Source organism: Adiantum capillus-veneris, chromosome 24, assembly GCF_014529385.1.
Source record: "Adiantum capillus-veneris isolate H3 chromosome 24, ASM1452938v2, whole genome shotgun sequence".
Classification (NCBI taxonomy): Eukaryota; Viridiplantae; Streptophyta; class Polypodiopsida; order Polypodiales; family Pteridaceae; genus Adiantum; species Adiantum capillus-veneris.
Window position 1 is genome coordinate 58,852,420 of NC_140954.1, and position 26,656 is coordinate 58,879,075.

A 26,656-nucleotide genomic window follows, 5' to 3' on the forward strand; every position below is an offset into this window, starting at 1 on the left:
GTGCGCAAAAGATTGAAAGATATGTTGCACTCATTAAGAGTGCGACATATCTCCATCTCTGCCACCCTCTAACTGTCACAAAAATACGGAAGCGTAAACTGACTTTTAATTGTACTTCAAATACTCAAGAGAATTAGAGAGGGAGAGAGAAAGCTTGACACTTCATTGGGGACCAGAAGATAGGAGGGACCCATGGGTTGGTCCCCCCATAAAGAGATTGTCTTTATTACTAAGGGAGAACCTTTACAAGCACAAGAACGGGGCAATAGCCGTCCTCTATTCTTTCTTTTCTGCTTCTGACTGAGACAGTGCGAAAGCTACTCTCTGAATACTGAGAGGATTTTCCCTCTGCTATGAGATTTTGGGAAGCTCTCGAAAACAAGAGTTTATCTTCCACAAAACTCAACGGAAGCTCTCGAAAATGAGAGTCTACCTTCCGCTAACTATGTCCCTTTATGCATAATCATTCCTGCAATAAAAACAAGGGAGAAACACACAAAATGCACGCACACATGCTTGCTGTAATTTTTTGCAAATAACCTGAAAATGTTACCTGAGCACCTTCCAATGCCGAAATAGAGACCTTTTTCGCGATGGAATTGCACCAAATTTTGTGTATGCATAGTGTAGGTAGAGAAGAACTAGATTCTATGTGTACTTTACTGAAATTCACCCTAAAAGAGATGATTAAGGACTGAAGACAGAGAATTTACAGCCACCACACTCTACGAAGAGAGTACCTGCTGCAACTTCTCGCAATGAAACTTCACCAAAAGCTGGCTATGGCTATGAGAACCCTTGTTCCACACAATGGGAGCACAAGGCTACCACATATGTCGCAAGGGGCTGCTCTCAAGCTTCCATGGAGGGCTCCAATGCGTAGAGCATACTCACAATAGGGGGGGTAAGAGCACTGTCAACCTGAGAAGTGAGGGAGTTTACATTGGTAAGTGTGCCACTTGGCACACTTACTTAATAACTTAAAAACCTCTCAACTTTCACCTTTAAAAGTTCATAAGTTTTTAATGAAATGTACAAATTGAACCACAACTGCACACATGGATGCAACCAATGAAATGTTAGTTGCTCCCCAGCACAATGCCCTACTGCACCGCTCTGGCATTACCTGTTTGCACTTGTCTAGCCATTTGGTCCAGCATAAACAATTTAAAAATATTTTAACTGATTTATCCTAAGGCCGTAAAATAATTCCGGCCTTAGGATTACTGTTCTAAGGACCCTATCTCATTCATGTGCTCGCACTGACGCGCGTATGTTTCAGAGCCTGAAATCTGAGGCTACTATTTACCTCTTTATTGAAGACCCGATTTCCCAATCACTAGGGCTTCATGGTATTTTCTGCTAGAATCTCCTTGATGTGCTCTGGCCCAAATTTGGGCACACCTAAGGCCCTAGTGTCACAAAGTGATGACGTGGCTGCCCGAGAGGAAACCCTGACTGCTACTGAAAACCCTAAATCTGCAAACCCTAACCCTAAAACCTGCGAACTCTAAAATCTGCCAAAAACCCTAAAAAGTGCAAAAACCCTAACCCTAACCCTAACCCTAAAAGGGCAACAGTGAAATGTGCAACATGCTAACGTGGCACCGTACGGCAGTCCCGGAAATCACGGCGGGATTTGCGTTGGGAAAAGCAGCCTTTTGACTCAACGCAATTGGAGAGAGAGAGAGAGAGAGAGAGAGAGAGAGAGAGAGAGAGAGAGAATAATTTTGCTTTATTTTAAAAGTCAAGAGTTGAGAGAGAAAAAGAGCCATTGCTTGTATTTCTAGGCTTTTGATTTAAAGCTTTTCGGGGCTCTGCTTTTGGCATCCCTTGTAAACATTAAATAAGTGGTTTGGGCTCCCACTCTGCAGAGCATCTGGACGCAGAGTCTGAGAGTGAGACCCGAACCACTCTTGTACTTTGAACTAATTAATACATAAAGAAATACCCAAAGGGGCGCCAGTCTTTGGGGCCAATATCTCTAGGCACGGAAGTCCGCCGGGCCAGTGCAAATCTATTGTGAACTGTGAACTGTTTTGAAGTGGTTATTTGGTGTTGTCGTTGGAGTATCCAAGTCTGTTACACTTGTATTAGAGCACAGCGGATTTCTCTTCTACAGGAAATCCGATCCCAATTTTTTTTCCGCGGCACCTATGGCTTCACGCAAGGATCAATCGAGTCTCTCTGCATCCGGAGATGCGGACAGGGATCACAACGAATATTTCGGCAGAGAGTATGGCCCACCTCGGCCTACTCAGGCAAAGCAACGAGAGATGAAGCGTCGTCAATTGATTCGCGATGAGGCAAAGATGATGCTCAGTTTTGCGAAGGACCCAAAATTGGCAAAATATATGAGCGAGACTTCTTTTCAGGAAGTGCACGAGTAGTGGCAAAAAACCACAACACCATCCCCGAAACCCACTCTCAAGAAACGTTCTACTCACAAGCAATATTCAGAGAAGGAATTAGAAGAGGTGGTTGATGCACGGATTGCTCAGCTTTTTGACGCGCAGAACAAAGCTAAAAAGCACAGCAAAAAGCAGAAGAAAGGCACTGACTTCCCGGGTTATTTGGGTCGTCAGTCGACATTTGACAAAGCAAAGAAACAGAAGAAGCGTGTTCGGTTTGAAGGAGTACCCAGTTCTTCTTCTTCTTCTTCTTCTAACAGTTCTTCTAGCTCTTCAGATTCGAGCGAAGAGACAGAAAAGGCAAAAAGCGAAGCAAGAAACAACGCTTCAGAAAGGGCAAGAAAAAAGGCAAAGAAGTCTAAATCTCGCCCAGTGAGTGACAGTTCTACAAAGGACTCGTCTACAGATAATTCAAACTCTGATGATGGCAACTTTTATGCCAACAAGAAGAATTTTTATGAAGCCAACCAGTATGACTTTCTGGAAGATAAAAGCAAGAAAGTCCGAGAGTTTAAGGAAGGTGGACAATCAATCAAATTTGACACTTTTTCAGGATATAAAGATGCTTCGAAGGCTTTGTCTTTTATACAGCAGTTTGACATCGCTTTCGCGGGAGGACGCTACTCAGAGCACTCCAAGATACGGAGAGCTGCCTCTTATTTTAAGGGGAGTGCTCGAACTTGGTGGTCCACCCTTCTTTTAAACAAGAATGCGCCAGCTAAATGGCTGAAATTTAAGAAGCTTTTTATTTCTTCTTGGTTGATGCAAGAGTATGAACGCAATATACGAGCTGCTTGGAACCATCTTTGGATGACCAAGAGAGATACAGTGGATGCTTATTGCGAGAGATTCTGGAGCTCTTTTCTACCCGCCTCTTCATTCAAGAAGATCTCGTTCAGAGAACAGATTGAGCGGTTTACCTTGGGTCTACCTACAGAGATCCGAGAACACTGCTTGGAACAGAAGTCGGCGTCTATTCAGGAGTTGATGAGTCATGCGAAGCGGGGTTCTGCCATTCACTCTGGCAATCTGACCTACCCCACCGATGAAGTCATGACACAACGAGCCGAACAGACTTCAGCGAATGAAAGTAGAAAGAGAAAGAGCAACCCAGAAAAGAAGGATGCACGACCAAGCTTACTCCTAAGGAGAGAGCTCGCTTCATCAGGGAGGGGAAGTGCTTTGGATGCGGGGAACATGGACATATCTTTGCGAAGTGCCCTGACAAGGCACCGAATGAACAAGATGAAAGGCCAAAAAGTTATAAAGCAACTGAGAGACGTGGCAGAAAAGGTAGATAAAAAGCAGAACTAGTACCATATAGCGTGGGACGTGAACCGAATCAAATGAATGAAAGTACAAACTTTGCCGCTTTTGGAGCAAAGTGAAGGATCAAGAAGCTCTTTTGAAGGAGCCAAGGCCAACTTCTTTTCACTTGGAATTGGCGGCTCAATTTGGAACTACGCCCGACAGGCTGAGTGTCACGAGGACGTGGCAACTACTAACCTTAGTTGTTGGTTTCTTTCCAATGATTTTGTTTAATTTTTTAGACCCTCTTTTTAAAGTTGCAAATGGTCAGACATTGTATGGCCAATGTGAATGGTAGTTTCATCCGCAGACGGGAAGTTGGTCCGCACTAGAACTCGTAAAGTAAAAGGATGTCTAGGCTCAATTCAAGATCATGTAGGTATCCCCGTCGCACTTAGCAAGTTGGTGGATACTAGGAAGTGAACTCAATAAAGGCATAAAGTCAAGGTGGGATCACCAACAGAAAGTATCCGACAGTTGGGCCACATTGCACTTTTGGATGCGGTCTCAATGAGGATAGATGGTCAGAAGACCAGTGGGAGCCCAACGGAAGCATCTCCTAAAATTTAGGGAACTGCTATTTTGGGCCGTGAAATGTGTTTGCGTCATTACCTTCGGTATGACCAAGGGAACATTTTATTACTCTGCTATAAAGTCAACTCATGCACCAGTTGAGAGATTTTTAAGCAGGAAGCCCAATGCGCGGAAATTGCATGTACGAGTGCCAAGTGGCACTTTTTGGTCAATTTACCAAGTCTGGGAGAACAAAACTCATAACTGACTTTTTGGAGCAGTTTTGGAGGCTATTAACTCTTATTTTCAACCATTTCTCTCTATTTTTGAGCTTCCCATGACTTTACCTAGGACCAAGGAGCTCATTTTCAGCATTGGAAGGCATCAAATGCGTGTTTACAGGGCTATTTTGCTGCGTTTTCAGTGATACGCAGGTTTTGGCAACCATGGAAATCTTCCCCTTTTTGCATCTATTTGTTCACAGATGCATTACAGGTCAAGGGCAACAGAGGGGGCGCTCGATTTATGCTTGGGGGATGCTTCATTGAGAACCTGTCACACGTTAAGAACTATGGAGTGCTTGCTTTCCTCTCTATGTACAGTGTGGTGCTAGGAGTGATGACCTGCACACTACACACTGCTCTCTCTCCCCCCTACGTGCAGTTATGTGATGCCCTACAAGAGGGCTCTTCATTTGACTGACGTACAGCTGTGTGGTTTCATGCTTTTGTGCTGAGGCAAGAGCCTCCTTGAGCAACAGGGGTAGCTAGCTGCTACTCCAAAACAGGCACCGGTGAGGGTCATAACTCCACCGTACAAGTGCGTTTTCAGCGCTGTGTATGCGCTGTAAATTGACTGTTTTTCATCCATACGGATGCCAGAACCATTGGGAATAGTGCCCCACTGGCAGAGGACAATTAGGGGACTGTTTGGGGCTGAAAACAGGGCAAAAACCAATAAATACAGTGTGCTGAATTTACTGTTTTTGGGCAGGAATCAGAGGGTTTATGCCAGTGGAAGTGAGTTCCAGCAGGGGAATTGGTTTCACGCAAGTTTGAGGGTTGTTATGCTACCGAAATTTGGCCAAATCAAGTGGTATCTAGTTGGATATAGACAAAGGATTCCCAAGACTCTACTTCGTAAATTTACCCTCTCAAAGCATAAAGAAATACTAAAAGGGGCGCCAATTTTGGGGCCTACAGGTTGTCGGCGTCTGCTCGGGGCATTCTAGCTTCCGAGCCCCGTGTGTATTCAACTGTTAATTCCCGTCGCAAGTTTCCTTTGCAAAATGCTATGTGTGTGTGTCTAAAGTAAAGAATTTCGGGTGAAAGCCAACGCCTACCGCCCCACGGGCCGGTTTCAATGAGGCCACAGGCGGAGGTAGTTCGAATGGCACCCGGACGGGATGTTGCCATTACACCGAGCATTGGCAAACTTCGTTTGCAAGGACAGGGGTGTTTAGGGCACGCGAATGACGTTCTACTCGGAATCCCTTGGTACCACAAGAACTACGCCGTTGTTGACTACCGGGACGAGATAGCGACTTTGACAAATGAAGGGCTCAGAGATTGTACTTGATGACCTTCAGTTTCTTTACTCATTCTTTTGGGAGAGAATTGAACGATGGATAAAGGTTGAATATGTTTTGACTTGAACAAAAGAACGCCAAGATTTTTCTCCACACTCATGCCGATTGCTTTTTAGAGGGCCTGTAGATCATACCTTTGATCTGATACCTGGAAGCACACCACCGAACCAGCCACCTTACCGTGTGAGCCGAGCACAGAATGAAGAGATTATGAACCAAGTGAAAGACCTCTTGGAAAAGGGTCTTTGCCAGCCTAGTACTTCACCGTATTGCTCTCCAATGTTGTTGGTTTTGAAGAAAGACGGATCTTGGAAAATGTGCATCAATTATAGAGGTCAACGAAATCATCAGATCAGAATCGCGCCGGGAGACGTTTACAAGACAGCTTTTTGGACGACTTTTGGGTTATTTGAGTTTTTGGTGATGGCTTTTGGCTTAACCAATGCTCCTGTGACATTTAACCGGATGATGGACAAGATTTTTCGAGAGTACAGGCTATTTGTTGGCACTTTCTTTGACGATATCATTGTTTTCTCCAAGAATGAGGCGGAACACAGAGATCATCTGCTTCAAGTCTTTCAGGCATTACGAGATTACAAGTTAGTGATTAATGCAAAGAAAAGTGAATTTTTCCTACCAGAGATGCACTTTTGGGACACAGTCTCAGTAGCAGGAGTGCAAATGGATCCGGCCAAGATAGAGACTATCCGTGATTGGCCCGATTTGAAGAATGTCCATGAAGTTAGAAGCTTCTTGGGACTGTGTTCGTACTACAGGCGGTTCATTCGAAAGTTTGCAGAGGTTGCTTCCCCTTTGCATATCTTGACACAGAAAGGAGTCCCTTTCTCGTGGGGACCCACAGAGGTGATTGCCTTTCAGACATTGAAAGAGAAATTGACTACGGGACCAGTTTTGACTTTGCCGGACTTGCAGAAGTCATTTCAAGTATATTGTGATGCTTGTGGTCGTAGTCTGGGTGCGGTCTTAATGCAAGAAGTCCATGTCATTGCTTACAAGAGCCGATTGTTCTCAAGGCCGGAAATGACAGCACAGATTTATGAGAAAGAGCTTTTGGCGGTTATCCATGCTCTTACTCAGTGGCGGCATTACCTACTCAGCTGATGCGGTGGGCGAACATCTTGTCACAGTTTCACTTCCAGATTGTCAATGTGCAAGGACAGAAGAATGTGGTGGCAGATGCTTTGTCTAGGAAGCCGTTGGTTCTGGCTATTTCCGCGATACATCATAGGAGCTTCAAGGATATGGTCGACGACTATGCCACAGATACAGATTTTGCAGACGTTTTCACACGGATACGGGATGGGGAGACAGTAGTGGGATATTCCATTCGGGATGGCTACTTAATGAGAAAAACCATGTTGTGCGTTACACAGCCGTTGAGGAGAAGGTTATGACTGAATGCCACTGTCCACCTTTTACGGGTCACCACGGCATTGCTACCACCATGAAAGGGGTAGAGAGATACTTCTTTTGGCCGAGACTCAAAAAGGATGTGGAAGAGTTTGTGCGCAGTTGCTTGGTATGCCAGAAGATCAAGTCTGACAGGCATAAAGCACAGGGATTGTTACAGCCTTTACCTATACCCACCCGCCCCTGGGAAAGTATTGCAATGGATTTCATTTTTGATCTCCCGAGAACACAGAGTGGTCACGATGGTATCTGGACTGTTATTGACAGATTTAGCAAATAAGCTCATTTCATTCCGGTGAAGAAAACAGTCAAGCCGAATCACTTAGCAAGACTGTTTGTGGCCCAGATCTTCAAATTACATGGCATGCCTGAGACGATTGTCTCCGACAGGGACCCCAGATTTACGAGTTTGTTTTGGAAGGCAATTTGGGAGAACATTGGCACGCGGTTGCAGTTCTCGTCATCGTTCCACCCGCAGACTGACGGGCAATCTGAGACTGCCAATTCAGTTGTTTTAGATTTATTGAAGTCTTATATATCAGATCAGAAGACTCAATCGGAAAAGTACTTACCTTTTGGTGGAATTTGCCTACAAAACACGATACACTCTTCAACGAGGAAGGCGCCATTTGAGATTGTTGAAGGTGCTGCGAAGGTTCCACCCTTCCTAAGCACGAAAGATAAGATTTTTGAAGAGGATGAATATACGTGAGACTTAGATACGGCTTTTGCCAAGGTTCGCGAGACTTTGCAGAAATCTAAAGAACGACAGAAAAAGGCAGCAGATCGCCATCGTCGCGACTTGAAATTGAAGGAGGATGATTGGGTGCTCTTACGTTTTGAGAAGGCACGCCTGAGAAAGAAAAAGGAAAAGGAGAGGCTTTTTCCAAAGCTTAGATGCGATACTACAGACCTTTCCAAATCACTGAAAAGATAAATGATGTCTCCTTCCAACTGAAACTGCTTGATACTTCGAGGATTCACAATGCATTTCATGTGAGTATCTTGAAACCTTTTAAAGGTGATGTGCCTAATGATGGGGAGCTTGATGAGCAACCCGAAGTGGAAGAAAACGAAGAGATCCTTGTTCCTGAACAAATTTTGGCACATAAGGATACAAAGAATAAAGGTAAAGTCCGAAGGCGGTTCTTGATTAAGTTCAAGAACTATCCTGCATTAGATGCGAAGTAGATGGAGGAGGAGGACCTAGCAGATACTCCTCAGATTGTGAAACTTTACCTCGAGGCTTTTGGTTTAGCATAGTCTACTCCAAATGGAACCCAGAATTCAACTTGGCCGGAGATCTGGTGCAGTGGGATGCACAAGAGGGGAGTTACTCCGCTCCTTTGTCAACAGATGCCTCGATTTTGATACTAAAGTCACTGATGTCTCTTTGAGCTTCCGGGATACTGAGAGCTGACAGTATTCTGATGGATGACTTTATGAAATGGGATTCCTGATTATGGTACTGATTTGTTCTTGACTTCTTTTAAGTGCAGGAACTGATAGATGAAATGACTGCAGCATTTTGGTCTTGCAATAGGGGTTAGTCAATCGGACATCGATGAGGTCCCGATTGGATCTAGATGCGATTGCTAGCTACATTGCCAATAAATCAAGGTCTTGAATGTCATGTGATGTCCTGTGATGTTGTGTGATGTGACTGTCGATTGGTACATGTGCTAGATGTGTGTTCCTAGTACATAGGTACTAACAGTCAGTGTTTCTGCTAAGACGGTTTATGGCCTCTCTCTGTTTTGCAGACGTAATCGAGGGCGATTACAATGCTTTCAAGAGGGGGGTATGTCACAAAGTGATGACGTGGCTGCCCGAGAGGAAACCCCGACTGCTGTTGAAAACCCTAAATCTGCAAACCCTAACCCTAAAACCTGCAAACCCTAAAATCTGTCCGAAACCCTAAAAACTGCAAAAACCCTAACCCTAACCCTAACCCTAAAAAGGGCAGCAATGAAATGCGTAACATGCTGACGTGGCACCATACGGAAGTCCCGGAAATCACGGCGGGATTTGCGCTGGGAAAAGCAGCCTTTTGGCTCAACGCAATTGGAGAGAGAGAGAGAGAGAGAGAGAGAGAGAGAGAGAGAGAGAGAGAGAGAGAGAGAATACTTTTGCTTAACTCAAGAGAGTTGAGAGAGAAAAAGAGCCATTGCTTTTATTTTTAGGCTTTTGATTAGAAGCTTTTCGGGGCTCTGCTTTTGGCATCCCTTGTAAACATTAAATAAGTGGTTTGGGCTCCCACTCTGCAGAGCATCTGGACGCAGAGTCTGAGAGTGAGACCCGAACCACTCTTGTACTTTGAACTGATTAACACATAAAGAAATACCAAAAGGGGCGCCAGTCTTTGGGGCCAATATCTCTAGGCACGGAACTTCGTCGGGCCAGTGCAAATCTATTGTGAACTGTGAACTATTTTGAAGTGGTTATTTGGTGCTGTCGTGATTGATTCTTGACTTGGAGTGTCCAAGTCTGTTACACCTAGAACTGCCAGTTCTATTCTGATCTGTACACAACTAATTAGATAATTATTTTCTCATAAATAATTTAATTATTTACAAAGTCTGACATTGTTACATCCCTCTAGGTTCTAAACAGTTGACCTCGACTGTAGAGCGTCAACATAACTGTGCAAGATGTCTGGGTAGTCCTTGAGATCGGACTCAATCATCCACTTTGCATCTAGAGGGGTGTAATTTTTTACCTTGACTAAATACTTTCAATGAAGGCTCCTCGACTTTAATTGCTATCAGAGTGGTGTATTATCTGTTCAGGTTAAAGGATTTCCTGTCTCTTCGACTTCTAGAGGATCTTCTTGTACTGGCGCCACTGGAGGAGAACCAACATATGGTCGAGGAGACTTACATGAAAAGCAATATGGATACGCCGATGAGAAGCCAAATCCAATCTAAAAGTCACGTCATTGACTTTATTTGTAATCTTGAAAGGGCCGTAAACTCTATGGGAAAACTTTCCCTTTTCTGACCCGTTTTTTTCAATCAAGCTTTGTCAAACCTAAGCAGGACATATTGTCCTTTTTCAAGATTGAGATTCCTTCTGTGCTTGTCTGCTTTTCTCTTTTGTTGCTCTTGAGTACGAAGGATCGCTTGCTTTACTTGTTGGTAGGTAGTATCAATATTGCGCACAAATTCATATGCGGCAAAGATGTTTTCTTTGGTAACCATAATAGGAAGTAAGAGTGGCTTCCCATAAATAATGTCGAAGGGAGCTTTACCAGTTGGAAATGTATGGTATTATTATACGCAAACTCAACTAACGGTAAGTACTGTTCCCATTCGGATTGTCTTTCCGAAACATAGCACTTGAGGAGGTCTAAAACAGTGACATTAGCGATTTCGCTTTGACCATCTGTTTGAGCATGATAAGCTGATGAAAATTCAAGCTTAGTTCCCAAGTTCTCGAACAATGCTTGCCAAAATAGACTAGTCATGCGAGGATCTCTATCGCTGACAATAGTCTTTGGCAATCCATGATGTTTAAAAATCTGAGCTAGAAATATTCTAGCCATGTGATCACCTTTGATCGTCTTCTTAACTGGAAGGAAATGTGCTCGCTTACTGAATTTGTCTACTATAGTCCAGATTGCATCATTTCCATTCTTGGATCTAGGAAGATTCATAATAAAATCCATGGCAATACTTTCCAATGGCGTGTTAGGCACAGGGAGTGGCTGAAGCTTGCCATAAACTTTATGTCTGTCGTATTTCACTTTTTGGCAGACTAAACACTCGCGTACATATTTTTCAATGTCCGCACGGAGTGTTGGCCAAAAGAAATATCTTTCGAGAGCACTGGTGGTAGTAGCAATTCCCCAATGCCCGGCATAAGGAGAATTATGTGCTTCATCCATCACCTTCTGTAGTAAGGGCTGAGCTATGCATATTGCTTGTTGACGATAGAGCGTATTATCCCTTAATGGAATAAGGTGGCCTTGAGTGACCAGCTTGAAGATCTGTCCAAATTGTAGCGAAGTCTGGATCCTGAGGATCCATCTCACTAAGAGATTCTAGTTCCTCATGATAGATAGTTGTCATTACATTGACCTTTGGACGCCTAGAGAGAGCATCTGCAACTGCATTCTTTGTTCTAGAAGTGTGTAAAATCTGAAAATGGAACATTGAAAGAAAGTTAGCCCATCTCATCTGCTTTTCGGATAACTTTCTCTGTGTGAGAGAGTAGCGAAGACTCTGATGATCTGTCTTGATTATAAAATCAGCTCCTAAGAGATAATGTTTCCGAATGGAAAGAGCACGAATTACTGCCATTAGCTCTTTCTCATAAATGGAAACATGCAACTCTGCGATCTCTAAGGCACCGACTTTCGTAGGCTACGGCGTGACCCTCTTGGTTCAAAACTGCTCCTACACAATCTCCACATGCATCGCAGTACACCTCAAAAGGTTTGCGAAGATCAGGGACGGTGAGAACAGGTCCATGACTAAGTAGATACTTAAGCTTTTCAAAAGCTTGTTTTTGTCTAGGCCCCCAATGGAATGGAATCCGCTTCTTTGTCAAATCATGGAGAGGACCCGCTATGGCGGCAAAGGTCCGAATGAAACGACGATAATAGGAACAGAGACCGAGAAAATTTCGTACGTCATGTACTGTAGTTGGGTAGGCCATTCTACAACTGCTTGAATCTTATCAAGGTCCATTCTCACCTAATTGTGAGATACTATATGGCCCAAGAGTGAATTTCTTTTAGAAAGAACTCACTTTTCTTAGCATTCACAAATAATTTGTGTTTGAGTAATTCTTCAAACACTAATGCGAGATGCTTATAGTGTTCTTCTTCCGTCTCTGAGAATATTAAGATGTCATCGAAGAAAACTCCTGTAAATCTTCTTAATGAGTGAAAGATTCTATCCATCATTCTATTGAATGTGGCTGATGCATTAGTGAGTCCAAAAGGCATCATTAAGAATCCATGCAACCCGAAGGTTGTTCTAAATGAAGTCTTATGCACATCCTGAGGAGCTATGCGGATTTGATGATACCCGCTCTTCAAGTCTATACGACTAAAGACACTTGCTCCTTGTAACTTATCAAGAATGTCATCAATCCGAGGGATTAGGCATCGATTCTTGATTGTGATCTTGTTTAAAGATTTGTAGTCTATGCACATGCGGAATGTGCCATCCTTTTTCTGTACTAGCAAGACAGGTAACAATATGGAGAAGTACTAGACCTTATTAATCCCTTCTTCAAAAGTTCGTTAACCTGCTTGAGGATTTCTTCTTGCTGCATTAGACTGACTCGATAAGAGGGCTGATTTGGAGGAGAACTTCCTCGGATCAAATCAATTGTATGATCCTCAGGTCGAGAAGGTGGGAGTTCATTTGGAAGTTCATCTGCAAAACAATCTTCAAAACTTTCTAATAACTTAATTCTGTTTTGCTCTAAAGAGGAAGAAAGTTGTGAAGCAGACACATCTCTCTCTCTTGCAAAAATTAAGTATGCTGAAACACACTGTTTTATTACTTTCTTGATTGCAATGTGATTGGCGATGGGGATACGCCAATCACCTGCATCCGCAAGTACAAGATATTGCTTTCCCTTTCGATCAAAGGATAAAGTTTTCTAAACATAGTCAGGAATGGGATGCATCTTGTAGTGCCAAGGCATTCCCAAGATGACATTACACCCTTCAAGTGAAGCTAGTAAGAAAGACTCATGATCTTTGTAGTTGTCAACCTTTAAATTCAACTTCCCTATGATTGGAGTAGAGTTGGAGTTCTTCCCTTTGAAAGCAGATTGTGCTTGAACTCCAAAACGGTTGGGCTGTAAATTCAGGTCATCACCTAGCTTTGTAGAGATGAAATTGTCTGTACTGCCATGATCAAACAGAATAAGAGCCCGTTGGTTGTTGATGCTACCCGATGCTTTGAGAAGAGCTCTTTCTTTTCCATCCTTGGTTGTATTCCCTTGTACATCTAGGTACATCTGGGACTGCATTGGAAGAAGGTGGTTGCGGGGTTTTGGTAGGGCAATCACCCTTCATATGTCCAATTTGTCCACACTTGAAGCATCTTCCTTCATTGATGTAGGTTCTCAATTTAGCAAGAGAGAGATATTTCCCTTTCTTGGGCTGATTTGGCTTTGCTTCTGCATCGGAGGCGGTTCTTTTCTTCTTTTGAGAAGAAGAAGTAGAGGTAGGCTATTCATGGAGAGCCTTCTGCTTGGCATGATAGGTGCTTTGCTCCATCTTCCTAGGAGTACCCTTGTCATGTATTCCATCAGCTATGCGAGCTGATTCCATAAGTATCTGCAAGTTACCTCGAGGGTAAAGCTTCATTTTGCAAGGCTTCATGCAATCCTGCTTCAAACTTGCGCATCTTCTCCGAATCTTCAATCTTCTTCAATGGAGTGACTCCCAAGAGAACGTCCCAAAACCTATCCACATAGCGTGGAACAGTTTCGTTCTCTTACTGTGAGAGTCGATCCCATTCTTTCTTTACTTCTTTCTCATAGTCTGGAGGAAGAAACTGTGCGTAGAACTCCTTCTAAAAGCAATCCAATCTTGGGGCTTGCGTTTTTCTAGGATTAGGGTTAACCACCAACTGTTGGAGGTGCCTTTCAGGTACATACTGACATGGCGAAGCTTGGATCTTTCTTTAAAGTTCCCTTCTGCAAATGCAACTTCAAATTGGCGGATGAAAGCCAAAGCTTTGTCATTATCACACAGTCCATTGTAGGTGTCGAATTTTACATCTTTGTCACCTGACTTGAATGTTTTCTGCTTGTGGTGCTTCCTCTTATGGTGCTCCTTCTTTCTATGCTTAGACTCCTTGTGGACAGGAGTCTTTTCTCTTGAATGCACTTCCTGCTGCGACGGATCCTCAAAAAACATGTCTTCTGGAGCGACTATGTCATCCAGATCCTTCATGAAAGAAAACTGAGGAGAATCAGGAGGATCCTACTCTTGAACCTTTGGATTAAACCGCACATGACGTTCTGGAGGTTTCCTTTGCCTCTCGTGCATGCGGGAGGTTCCATTTAAAGAATCTTTCTTTTGTTCTTGCGTCTTTGGGTTCTGCGGGATTTCTCCCAACCCCATCTGCACTTTCTCCTTCCCTTTCTCAAGGGTATGGAGAATCTTCTGGACTTCTGGATGGGAGAGAGCTTGCTGCAACTCTGCCACCTGTTGTTGAAGGATAGAGAACTCTATCTCGCGTCCTTCCATTTCTGCAATCTGCCATGAGTCGTCAATCCCTTAAGAAAGAGGAGATGACCTTGCTCCGATACCACTATCACAAAAATACGGAAGCCTAAACTGACTTTTAATTGTACTTCAAATACTCAAGAGAATTAGAGAGGGAGAGAGAAAGCTTGACACTTCATTGGGGACTAGAAGATGGGCCCGTCCCCCCCCCCCCCCCATAAAGAGATTATCTTTATTACTAATGGAGAATCTTTACAAGCACAAGAACGGGGCCATAGCCCGTCCTCTATTCTTTCTTTTCTGCTTCTGACTGAGACAGTGCAAAAGCTACTCTCTGAACACTAAGAGGATTTTCCCTCTGCTATTGAGGAAGCTCTCAAAAACGAGAGTCTATCTTCTACAAAACTCAACGGAAGCTCTCAAAAATGCAAGTCTACCTTCCGCTAACTGTGTCCCTTCATGCATAATCATTCCTACAATAAAAACAAGGGAGAAACACGCAAAATGCACGCACACATGCTTGCTGTAATTTTCTGCACATAACCTGAAAATGTTACCTGAGCACCTTCCAATGCCGAAATAGAGACCTTTTTCGTGATGGAATTGCGCCAAATTTTGTGTATGCGCAGTGTAGGTAGAGAAGAACTGGATTCTATGTGTACTTTGCTGAAATTCACCCTAAAAGAGATGATTAAGGTCTGAAAACAGAGAATTTACAGCCACCACACTCTACGAAGAGAGTGCATGCTGCAACTTCTCGCGATGAAACTTCACCAAAAGCTGGCTATGGCTATGAGAACCCTTGTTCCACACAATGGGAGCACGAGGCCACCACATATGTCGCAAGGGGCTGCTCTCAAACTTCCATGGAGGGTTCCAATGCGTAGAGCATACTCACAATAGGGGGGGGTAGGAGCACTGCCAACCTGAGAAGTGGGGGAGGGGCTCCTCTTATCAAGCCAGCAGGAAGAGGGGGTGCTAGGAAGAGAGAGAGGGTGAGAGAGCTAGTTTGCATTGGTAAGTGGCAAGTGGCATACTTACTTAATCACTTAAAAACCTTTCAACTTTCACCTATAAAAGTTCATAAGTTATTAATGAAATGTGCAAATTGAACCACAATTGCACACATGGCCAATGAAATGTTAGTTGCTCCCCAGCACAATGCCCTACTGGCACCGCTCTGGCATTACCTGTTCGCACTTGTCCGATCATTTGGTCCAGCATAAACAATTTAAAAATATTTTAACTGACTTATCCTGAGGCCGTAAAATAATTCAAGCCTTAGGGCTATTGTTCTAAGGACCCCATCTCATTCCTGTGCTCGCACTGACGCACGTATGTTTCTGAGCCAAAAATCTGAGGCTACTATTTACCCCCTTTATTGAAGACCCAGATTTCCCAATCACTAGGGCTGCAGGGTATTTTCTACTAGAATCTCCCTGAGGTGCTCTGGCCCAAATTTGGGCACACCTAAGGCCCTAAAACTGCTAGTTCTATTCTAATGTGTACACAACTAATTAGATAATTATTTTCTCGTAAATAATTTAATTATTTACAAAGTCCGACATGGTTACACTGACGCTCTTTAGTCCAAGCCTAAGAAGAGATGCAACTAGGCAAAGTGGTCTGCGTTGGTTTGTCAGATATACCTGTATCACGTAGCAAGAGGTCGTCATCATCGTCGCCAACACGTGCCCTCTTCCTGCCAGCAGGGGGTTGCGTAGAAGCCGAACCTTCCCCGACATGTGTCTGCGTATCCAGACTCTCCAAGTCTCCAACAAAAGCATCGTGTAAAGCATCCTGCATGTTGGGAGTACCCTGCACTGTAGATGCACCTTCCGGAAAATACTCCTCGATGAGTTTCTCCCTCAAGGGCTTTGGTATTTTTTCACAAGCACCAATCTAATCAGTGCACCCAATGCCTCTCAAGTGCCTCTTGACTCGCGTTATGGTACTAGTGTGTTAGATCCCGCAATACTTGCATCGCCATAAGCGCGTGCCGGAACCTTGCTGGGAAGCGATCGTGACTACGCTCAACACATTAGTGTGGATCTGCCAGTTAGGGTTGGTCTTGCGTGGCATGATGAATTTGTGTGAAGAGTGCAAACACATGAGAAATAGAGGGAGGGGTGTCGCGAAGAGTACGCGCAACGTAAGGAGAAAGAGTGGGAGGGGCAAGAAAGAGAGCGGAGCTTACCTTTCTACGTGTTAACGACTTCTGAGTCCTGTCTGTGAACTTCTCTGCAATCTCTGTTGCTCTCTGGAAATTGAAATCGTTACGTGCAGTGAGGATAAGGCATACAGCCTTGGGCTATTAGCCTAATAGCATTCCAGACCACCATAAAGCCCCAAAAATGGGCTCGCGTTCCAAGTCCGCACCCTAACGCTATACATTCGGCAATTTTTTATTGCACCACCGTACGAAACCGTATTATACGTACCGTACCGTACAGAAAGGTAAGGTACGTACGTACTGATGCAACCTTGATACTGGTTTCAATGATTGGTGATTTTACCCCCGGGTGGAGTACTGAGATATGATGTTTGAGAATGATTGTTCATACTCATGGCCCGGACCCTTGTGGTTACTTACGAGAGGAGTATTGTTGTTACTCATGGCCCAGACCTAGATGGTTATTTACGGGGGGAGTATTAAGAAGTCTGAGCAGTGGTTACTCTCAGCACCCCCAAACAACACAGGCCGCGGTCTGGTGGGCATTTGGTTGTAAAAGGCCTCTCTCCCGGCCCGGACCTTTTTAGGTTATGCGGGAGGAGTGATGAGGGAGTCGTTGAATATCTCCCAGCCCGGACCTTGTTAGGTTATGCGGTAGGAGTATTCATCGACGGCTTTATGTTTCTATGTCTTGTAACATGCATATGTGAGCATTTGTGTTGAGATACTTCTAGGAAACCAACGACCCAAGATCTCAAGAGTTCCGATCTGGAATGAGACTCCTTATTGGATGCGATACTTCTCGAAAGTCAACGACCCAGGATATCAAGAGTTCCGATCTGGAATGAGACTCCTTATTGGATGAGATTCTTCTGGGAAGCCAACGACCCAGGATATCAAGAGTCCTGATCTGGAATGAGACTCCTTATTGAATGAGATTCTTCTAGGAAGCCAATGACCCAGGAAATCAAGAGCTCTGATTTGGAATTAGAAAACTGATTGTCCCTCGGAATGACCCTGGGTAATTTTTGAGCTAACTTGAGTTGTTTTGCAGATATGTTGTAAATCGCAGACGATTACTTGCTTTCAAGAAGGGGGGATGTCACAAACTACTGATGTGTCAAGCCATTGAAGAACGGAGCTAACCTGCAGATCCCGGCCAAGGAGCCTAAACCCTAAGGAGTAAAAGCAACAAAAGAAGTAAAAGAAGTTCCCACCAACCTATGGATCCCGCCCAATGGGGCCGAAGTGACTAAAGGCATTAAAGTAAAGCACCCAACAGGCTAGCCTGGAGAGATGATGACGTGGCAGCTACTCTACGGACTTCCGAATTTTACGATGACATGCTAACGTGGCAAACCAATACGTTTTTGCAATATGCGCTGGTTGTGCTAACGTGGTAGCTGTACGGATTTTCGCAAAACGTGCTGACAGCTTTTGGCCACCCGCTTTTGGACCAAATGCTTTTGAGTTTATAGCTTTTCATGTAAACTGCTTTTCATGAGCCGAGGGCCTTTAAATATGAGCCAAGGGCTCATTCTCTGGCATGCTCTGTGTGAGGTGCAGAGGATGGAGTCCAGCTATGTACGGAGTTCAAGAAGTATAAAGAAATACCGAAAGGAGCGCCAAGGTTTGGGGCCAGTGCTCTCTAGGGTGGAACTCCGCCTCGTGTGTCGTGCATCTCTTTCAATTCAGTTGTCATTTGAAGTGCTTAAAGTTGTTCATTCTGTTCTTTTCCATTGGCACATGGTGCCACGTCTCATGACACCGCTTCTCCCACTAGAAGTGTCCCATGCCACCCTACTCGGGAGTGGAGTGGACCTATCACGGTAGACCATCATGGCCCCATGAGCTCTAATGGTTTTGTCGTAATCACAAGGAACAGGAAAAGGGAACGGGGAATGGCATGAATGGCCATCCCTTGTGACTATATAGTCGTATGGAAGGAGCGCAAAAACTGCAAAAGGAACAAGGAACGGGTACGACAAACCCAAAAATGGCCATTCCTTGTGACTATGGGTTTTGTGCACATCGCCATGCCATATGGAAGAGAGCAAGAAGTTGCTCTTATACCAGTGTTAGTGCTCCCCAAGGATCCATCCTGCAGACATGGCATGACACAAGCCAAACATGCACATAAACAAAATAAGGTGTCAAATAATCATATACATAGTCGGCCTAATGATGTGATCGTGTTTTGACTTGAATGATGTGCCGAAATCTCTATCCTCGTCCACATTGACCATCCTCTTGATTGGATATCCATAGCGATCTCTGTACATGCTTGGCATAGCCCTAGGCAATGTTCTCCGAGGCCATGGCCTCTCTTTTGCCAACATCTCGTAGGCATCAGGTCCATCGTGCTTGTGCATATGATGCACAGGCACCCCTGCCATTACCATGAGACCCTTATGTATCGTAACGTGCACCAAGAGCTCCTCTAGCCGCCATGTCCCAAAAAGCCCGAGAAAAGTGACGCCTCATGGCACTGGCTCGACAAATGCCCCAAGCTCAGTAACTATTGTTGAACTTGCTCTTATACTTCTCTCTCGATCAGGTGCTCATTGTCAAGAGAAGTGGATCCCTTCTTTGTGTTCAATGTCTTTGCTTTTACTTTTATCAGGGTCCTAAACTTCAGGTTGATTGAGCCTCTCCACCGATATCCATCGTCAACGCCTTCATGTGCTTTGCATTACTGAGAATCCTAAGAACACTCGAGGAAATGCTGCATAAGCAACTGAACCTCCTCTTGCCGCTTCTAGTCCTAAGTATCAATGGCATAAGAATACTCAAGGAAATGCTGCATAAGAAACTGAACCTCCTCTTGCCGCTTCTAATCCTAAGTATCAACGGATCTAGCAAGTGATTCTAGTTCCGCTTTCAACCCACTCGCCTCTGCTACTGCTTGTTCCTCATGCACAGACTCTTCTGCCTTGTCTTCCTCTTATTCCTCAACTCAACTTCCTCTTCCATGTACTCATACTCTTCCTCGGAATCTAGAAGTGCTGCTCTATCCACGATGGTGGTAGAAATTGTTATTGATCTTTAAACATATAGAACTGCCAAGGAATCGCTCTGCAATTTGCAACCATGCAATGATCTACAGAGTGACCCCTTTGGGCACATATTTAAAGGCATGTAGGCCAAAAACCAACTGCTAAAAAATGCTAGCGCCCAAAAAGCTCTACCACCAAAAGTTGACACTTTAAAAGTCAACAGCTCTCACAGCTTGCAGCTCACAACAACAAATCTCTTTTTCCAGAGCATCCAACTCCCTCTCTTCTCTCCCTCTTCCTTTGATCTTTTTGTTCATTTCAGCTATTTCCAGCTATAAGGTGTTGATTATTGAAGTTCCGCAAATTGTGGTAGCTTACAATGTCGATTTCTTCTTATATGCACCTCTCTCTTCCTTGTTTTATCATCCTACTTGTGTGTTCATCTGTCATTTCCTTCATATTTCACCTGTGATTTGCATAATATGCTCAGCTTACTGAATGAAGTATTCAAAGGAAATTTAAAACAACTCACTCTTTTTTCTCCATAAGTGCATATGAAGAGTGAGAGATAATTTGTTGAGATTATAAGCTTGAGAGTTTCAACAGAGTAGGATTAATCTAGCTTACTCTTTGTTCCCATGATTCATGAGTGTATCCAAGTGCACATGGAGAGTGAAAAAACTTGCTGAGATTACATTCTCATATATAAGAGGTACACAAGGATCAGCTCTTATCTCTCTCTATGCAAAATTGCTTGGATACTCGCTCTTAGGATCAGCACTATCTTTTTGGATTTGTCCGCCCAATTGAGGAAAAATACGATTTTTCTTGTGGTGGTGGTGGTGCCTTGGAAGGGGAGGGGGGGGGGGGGGTGCTACTGAATGGTTGGCTCATGTCAACATATCTTGCCACCAAATCACCATAACGAAGCTGACCAAGATGCCACATAAACAGCATGTGCAACAGAAAAGCTGAGATCTCACAGGTAAAGTAGAGCATGAGGGGGGAATGTAGCCGACAGCGCCAGCACAATTCAGACAGGGTGACTGTGTGAGAGAGGGTTGCTTTGAAGAGCCATCTTCTTTCTGATTATCCCGCATGCCCATTTTTTGTTTGGTGTTTGGGCAATGTCTGCAAAATGCAAGCTTTGGCCTCAGTTGTAACAAGTTCAACGTATCAGCATTCTACAAGTGCCACTCACCGTCACAATGAAACCTCAAATTACTCTACAGAAAGTAAGTTCCACGAAGGGTGCCAGTTCTTGGGCCAAAGCTTCTCTCAAAGCAACGCTCTAGTTGCTCATGGCTTCCTATGTTTAGCCCTTTTCAATTGTGAGTTTGCAGGTTATCGGCAAAATACCATTTTCCAAATGTTTGGACCTGAATTTCAAATAGAGCCAAAAAGAAAGGAGTACCACCTGGTGAAATCTTCTACGTATTTAGTTGCATTATTCACAAAACTCTTCGAAGAAAATGTGCTAGCCCACGATTTGCAGTTTACAGCGTTCAACCATAGATAGCATGCCCCAAAATGCCATTTTCTTAGATGCTTGTCACGATCTTTAATTGCACAATGCACAAAACGCATACCTCCTTGAGAGTTGCAAGAATCTCTGGTAAAGCAGAAAGTGGTACTGCACCATGGGCTATCCACTTTTGCAAGCATGCCAAGCCAGTAATGCTGAGCTTCACATTTTTACACTCGCAGGCCATGATGAAAATGCGGACAATATCATCACTTTGTGCAAGAAGAGTTGGGTCTGGAATTGATCTCAACTATACACAGAAACCAATCAATCACATAACAATGAGTCAGATGTAAATTGCAACTCGCAAGTGCATTGGAAACATGACCTACAGACACCACGCAGCAGTGCCACATAATGCAACCCATCAATGCAATCCCACCAGCATGCTAACCCGAAGTACTAATTATCTTCACAGTCATGCTTCAGCAGACATGCTTGATCCAGTCATACTCAAATACTGGTATTGGAAGAAGAAAGAAAACAAGAGTTTAAGCAACTAAATTGATCACAAGGGCACCTTTAGTATGGCATGTTCCGCAGCTTCTTTGACAGCTGGGTATTTGCGCCTTGCTTCCATTGAAAGTGCACGAAGGTCAGCCTCCAGTACTGCCATCAGAGCCATGGCGAGCTTCTTCTATATAATTTTCGTCCACAACAAAACCCTCTACGCACAGATTACACTATTTTGAAGGCAGGAAACCTCAGCTGCATTTCTAGCTGTGAGAGAAACAACAGCATCAAGAGATCGCAAACAGAGCTCGCTTCCCAAGCGCACTGGGGACTGCATTTTCCAAGTATGGATCCGGATGGAAAACAGAAGCTAAGATTAAAAGCTCGCTAAGTAAAACGTTATATAAAACTGTTTTGATCTCGAAAGTCCACTCTCAGCACAATTTTCATTATTTGAAAAAAAAAAAATGCTAGCCTACCTTAAGGTCCAAAGCAATGCACGTTTAACACGGCACCTAATCAACACAAGTCTTAAGAACTATCCCAAGACACCTCATGGGTCCAAGCACTTTGACTTATCACACAAGGATTGTAGGAGTGCCATGACACCTCATAACAACTAGCCTAAGGCTCCACAACAACACAACACCTAACTAACAGAAGAGTCATAGAGACGAGACTCACCGAGGGGTGAGCTATGTGTATGTGCATGCAGAGAAGTCTAAACACACCTTTATACATCTCGTTGTGAGAGACAAAGAGAGAGCTATGACCATAACCTTGCTTTTTAAGCTTATAGTCAAAACGATTACATGCACAAAGTGAATTTTAACTTCCATGGCTTTAAAATAGCGTGTTTATCTCCACGTAATAAGTAGGGATTTTGTTATTGCGTGAGCTTGCTTATCAATGGACTTGAGATCTAATAGAGTAGTGGGAAGTGCGGTTATTCATGTTAAGGACTATGCAAGTAAGGCTTCCACTAACAAGAATGAGAACGAAGGCCCATCTCGATTGGAAACCATCAACAAGGAAGTAGCTTTGACACTTACTCTAAATCAAGCTCTAGCATGGCTTTGGAGAGGAGCGAGACTCATGTAGGTGAAGGAGTTCGCGCATGACATTTAAACCTATCCTAAAACCCTTCAGTGAGAATGAGCATGGTGCCCACATTAATTCAGAGCTCATTTGGCAAATACCGCTTAGAACTAACAACCAAAGCATCCTGTTCTCAAGGACAATGAGAGTGGATTGGCAAGAGGATCAGTATGTGGACCATGAGGGAACTCAATACCTCGGTGTCAACAATCCTTTTGTTGTAGCAAATGGGGCAATGTCAAAATGGATAAGGAGAAGAGAGAGGAAGTACCTCAAAGACCACTTACCATAGAAATGAAAGGATATGTCTAGCAAATTCTGAACTTATATGCAAACGTGGACATTCAATCCTCTTGAGAACCTCGTATTCATAATCAAAAGTTTTATATGATAACAAGATAATGTATGTATTATTTGAAAGAGGTTGCTACTTTGCCTCAAGTGTTGTATCGAGACTAATTCAACAAGCACTTCTTAATTATGTCTAGGAAAGTGGTGTTGAATGCCATGGAGGAAATGGATCCACAATTGGTTTCCAGAAAAAAGGCCTATGGACAGAGACTTCCAAGAAGACATTGGACCGTTAGAAGCATGAATATTGAGTGTGGGTCAATTGAGTTCTAACACCATATAAGATAGAACCAGGCCAAGATGGACTCGGAGATTTTATTCCCACCAATTGGCGCAATCGATTGAGTAAGGGAACATTGAGCCAATGCTAGGAATGGTGACCACTAACCCATGCCAGGCATGAACTTTAGTTGTTTGATAAAGAGACAATTCCCCGTAGATTGTTGAGAAATGATCCATTCAAGAAGGTACGACCCTTTGACTTCAAGAAATGTGTCAACAAGTTAAGTCAAAATTAAAATGGCCTTCCATTTACACTATATAGAGAAAGACAAGGTAAAATATGCATTATTAGAAATTAGAATTTATGCAATAAATAAATTTGCACTCTCTCTCTCTCTCTCTCTCTCTCTCTCTCTCTCTCTCTCTCTCTCTCTCTCACACACACACACACACACACATACACATGCAAACACCAAAGAATAGTGAAATCATGCTTCTTTTAGAGAAACAATACAATACACTCAAGTTATATCATTTTGACCATTCCTTTTTGTTAAGAATATAGCTCCCATCAAAACTCATCATCAATGTAAGCTCTTCAAAAGAAATCTATCATGCTGCTTTTTCTAGAGAAACAAAAGAAAGCATCCACTTCATATCAAATTAATCATTTTATTGATTAGAGAAAAAAATCACATCAAAAATTAATTATCATTTTGGACTTAGCGAAAATAACATGACCACGTAGTCCTTCGTATGGAAGGCCAAAGGGTGTGATGGATATGGGGATCCATATGACCGTTTGGCCATATTCAAACAAGTTTAAAGAGATAAACATGTCTATGATTTTCGTACTTGAGTTAAAGGGCTTTGGGATCACTTCATTTGAGAGATGTTTCATTTATAGAATTTTCCTTATTTTATAAAATTTTGTTTTCATATATATACTTGCACTGGTGGGTTCATTATTTTATTAATGCGAATCTTGACAGATTTGTCTGGCAATAGTGCACAGAGCAAGCAAAACTCCTGCAGTAGATTCAGATTCGAACCTGAGATCAGTCACACAAGAAGTCCTCGCGCTAGCCACCTCAGTCGTCTGCTTTTGCGGTTGCCGGCATCTGACTCAAATCTCAATTAAAGAAGATGTTGCAACCTCCTTCGAGCATGAGATCCACCTCTGGTTGCTACCTGTTTTGCCGCCTTGATTCTCAGGTCCCTGCATTGACATCCCTTCAATTATGAACGCCATCGTCGGCCCTCAGGATCGTCGCCCTTTTTTTAAAATTTCAGCTTCGTCATCAAAATATGTTCAAAATTTGCCACTTACTTTCTTTCTTGAAAATCGTAGGTACATACTGGCGAGACGAGGAAAACGTACAGGGTATAAGTATCCAAAATGGATATTCTACAAACCTAGAGAAGATCAAAGTTATCATTGATAAACATGGACCCAAATCAGTACGTGAACCTGGCTTGCTCACCAATTTCACACGGATGGTTGACTACAAGGATTCCTATCAAAAGCTCAAGATCCAAATTAGTATGTGAAGTTGACCAATTTTCTATAGATGAGTGAATGTGAGGAGTCATGGATTTTCAAATCTGTTATCCTAATTGGCAACTAGAAACTGTTGAACACAACTATGCAACTATTGAGAGGGGGCCAACATGGTTTATGCCCTGAAGGAATTCAAGCATAACATATTGGCCAACAAGATCACCTTCTTTGCGCATCATCAAACCTTCTTATATTTAGTCAACAAGCCTCGCAACGTGGGCCGGATTATTAGGTGGTATACTATCATGAGTTCAACTTCACAATGGTCGTGAACAAAGGCACCACTCATGAGAGGATAGACCAACTTTTGTTGAGATGTACATCTACTAACCTATCCTACATTTATCACTAGCATGAGGTAACAGACACATGGATATCGCCACTGGTACTACAACTAGACTTCACCAACATGGTCTACCTACAAGAGAGTGATGCAGCAAGCATGAGTAGCAAAAGAAGAGGTTGAGGGTAAGGATTCCCCCTTTTCCTGCTTCATGTGTTTATACTACATTTTCCCCCAAGATTTTCAAAAGGCATCCATAATAATCTCTAGTTTTAGAAAATTTTATGGAAGATTGTGCGGCTATGAGATTTTAGTTTCAAGCATGCTTTAGGCTACATTAAGGAGATAAAGGTGTTTACATGCAAGAACACCAAGGTTTGAGATTCTACAAATATCCCATTTTGCCGTAGTGGGTGAAGTGGGTCTTGGAGACATCTCTCCTTGTTCATGTTGTGGTTCACTTTGTTGTGTAGCTTCTGCTTGCCTTTGTTGCGCAACTGACTCTTCTCTTGCTTTCCTTTGCGCTTCTAGAGCTTCTTGTATCTTCAAGGCTTCGGCTTCTGCATACATTTGCTCAAGCAAATCCTTCGGATCTTTTGGGACCTTCTTCGTGGGGTTCTTGGTCCTTGGACCCTTGATCTCCCTCGAACTCCATGATTTTGGATTTTCTCCTGCAGCTTGGTGGCTTCTTTCATAAGACTCTTTTTCTCTTTCAAACCTTGCTTTCTTATGCTGAGCTTCTTCCTGATGGGCTGCCACTACTTTCTTCTTCATGTCCTCTCTTCTTGCCCTCGTTTCTTCATTGTCCGAGCTTTTACTATTGTAGGCTTCAAGCGAGCTTTTTGTTGATTCCTCATCTAATTAATAGAACCTTTTCTTCTTTGATCTAGTGATGTGGAGATGGTTGAGCTGAGACTATCCATGTGTTCTGATTTGGGGCCGGCGTCAAGTTGTCAGCCATTCCAATAGCATGGTATGCGATTCTTGTTAGAACTTCTGGAGCACCCATAGATGGTATCTTTCCTTCCTTCTTTGTGCTCTTGAGTGTTGTAAGCGCGTACTGAGCGTGATCTATTGTCTGCCTTGTTGTTGATTTCAACACCTGCGTGAAAGTAGTCGCAACCTCATGATTCGGAGTAGTGTATCTCGGCGGTCTCTTTGAGAGGAAGTGGAAGTGTTGGTGATAAAGCCGGGTGGGATCCTCCACTTGCTTCAGAATTAGGTCAGAGAAAGTGGCGGCAGCTGTATCTTTGGTGAATGTGCCAACCGTCTTCCTATCCCTGGCCCTCATTGTCATTCCTTCAATTGGCAGCTTTAATGGCTCAGCCATTGTGTCCTTGTAGATAACCACTTCAACTTTCTGGCCTTGCTGATCCGTGATTTGAGCAGATCCATCCTCTTTGATAGTGGATAATAGTTCATAGGGCCGCTCGAAATCTACTCCACATGGCTTTTGGTCGTAGAATTCTCGAAGTCCCAGTCTTCTGGCTTCTTTAGTGTTTGGCTTTGCGGCTACATCATAAACTTCCTTGGGTAGCATTTGTA

At 43.4% G+C, this 26,656-nt stretch overlaps 1 protein-coding gene across 3 annotated transcripts in view; it reads right to left on the minus strand.

Annotated features, from left to right (window-relative positions):
• Nucleotides 1–22,010, minus strand: part of LOC147426432 (ARM repeat superfamily protein) — a 232,478-nt gene extending 210,468 nt beyond the window's left edge. Inside the window, exons 1-2 of one of the 3 annotated variants that reach the window (XM_086498077.1) lie at nucleotides 21,664–22,007; nucleotides 21,208–21,393 (exon numbers count right to left, since the gene is read on the minus strand). In XM_086498077.1, the coding sequence (XP_086354203.1) occupies nucleotides 21,208–21,393; nucleotides 21,664–21,768 (291 nt within the window). In that variant the 5' untranslated portion in view covers nucleotides 21,769–22,007. Of the gene's footprint in view, nucleotides 1–20,601; nucleotides 20,748–21,207; nucleotides 21,394–21,663 lie in introns of those variants that run through there. The other 2 variants (XM_086498080.1, XM_086498078.1) reach the window with 2 other exon arrangements.
• Between the last annotated feature and the right edge of the window lie 4,646 nt (nucleotides 22,011–26,656).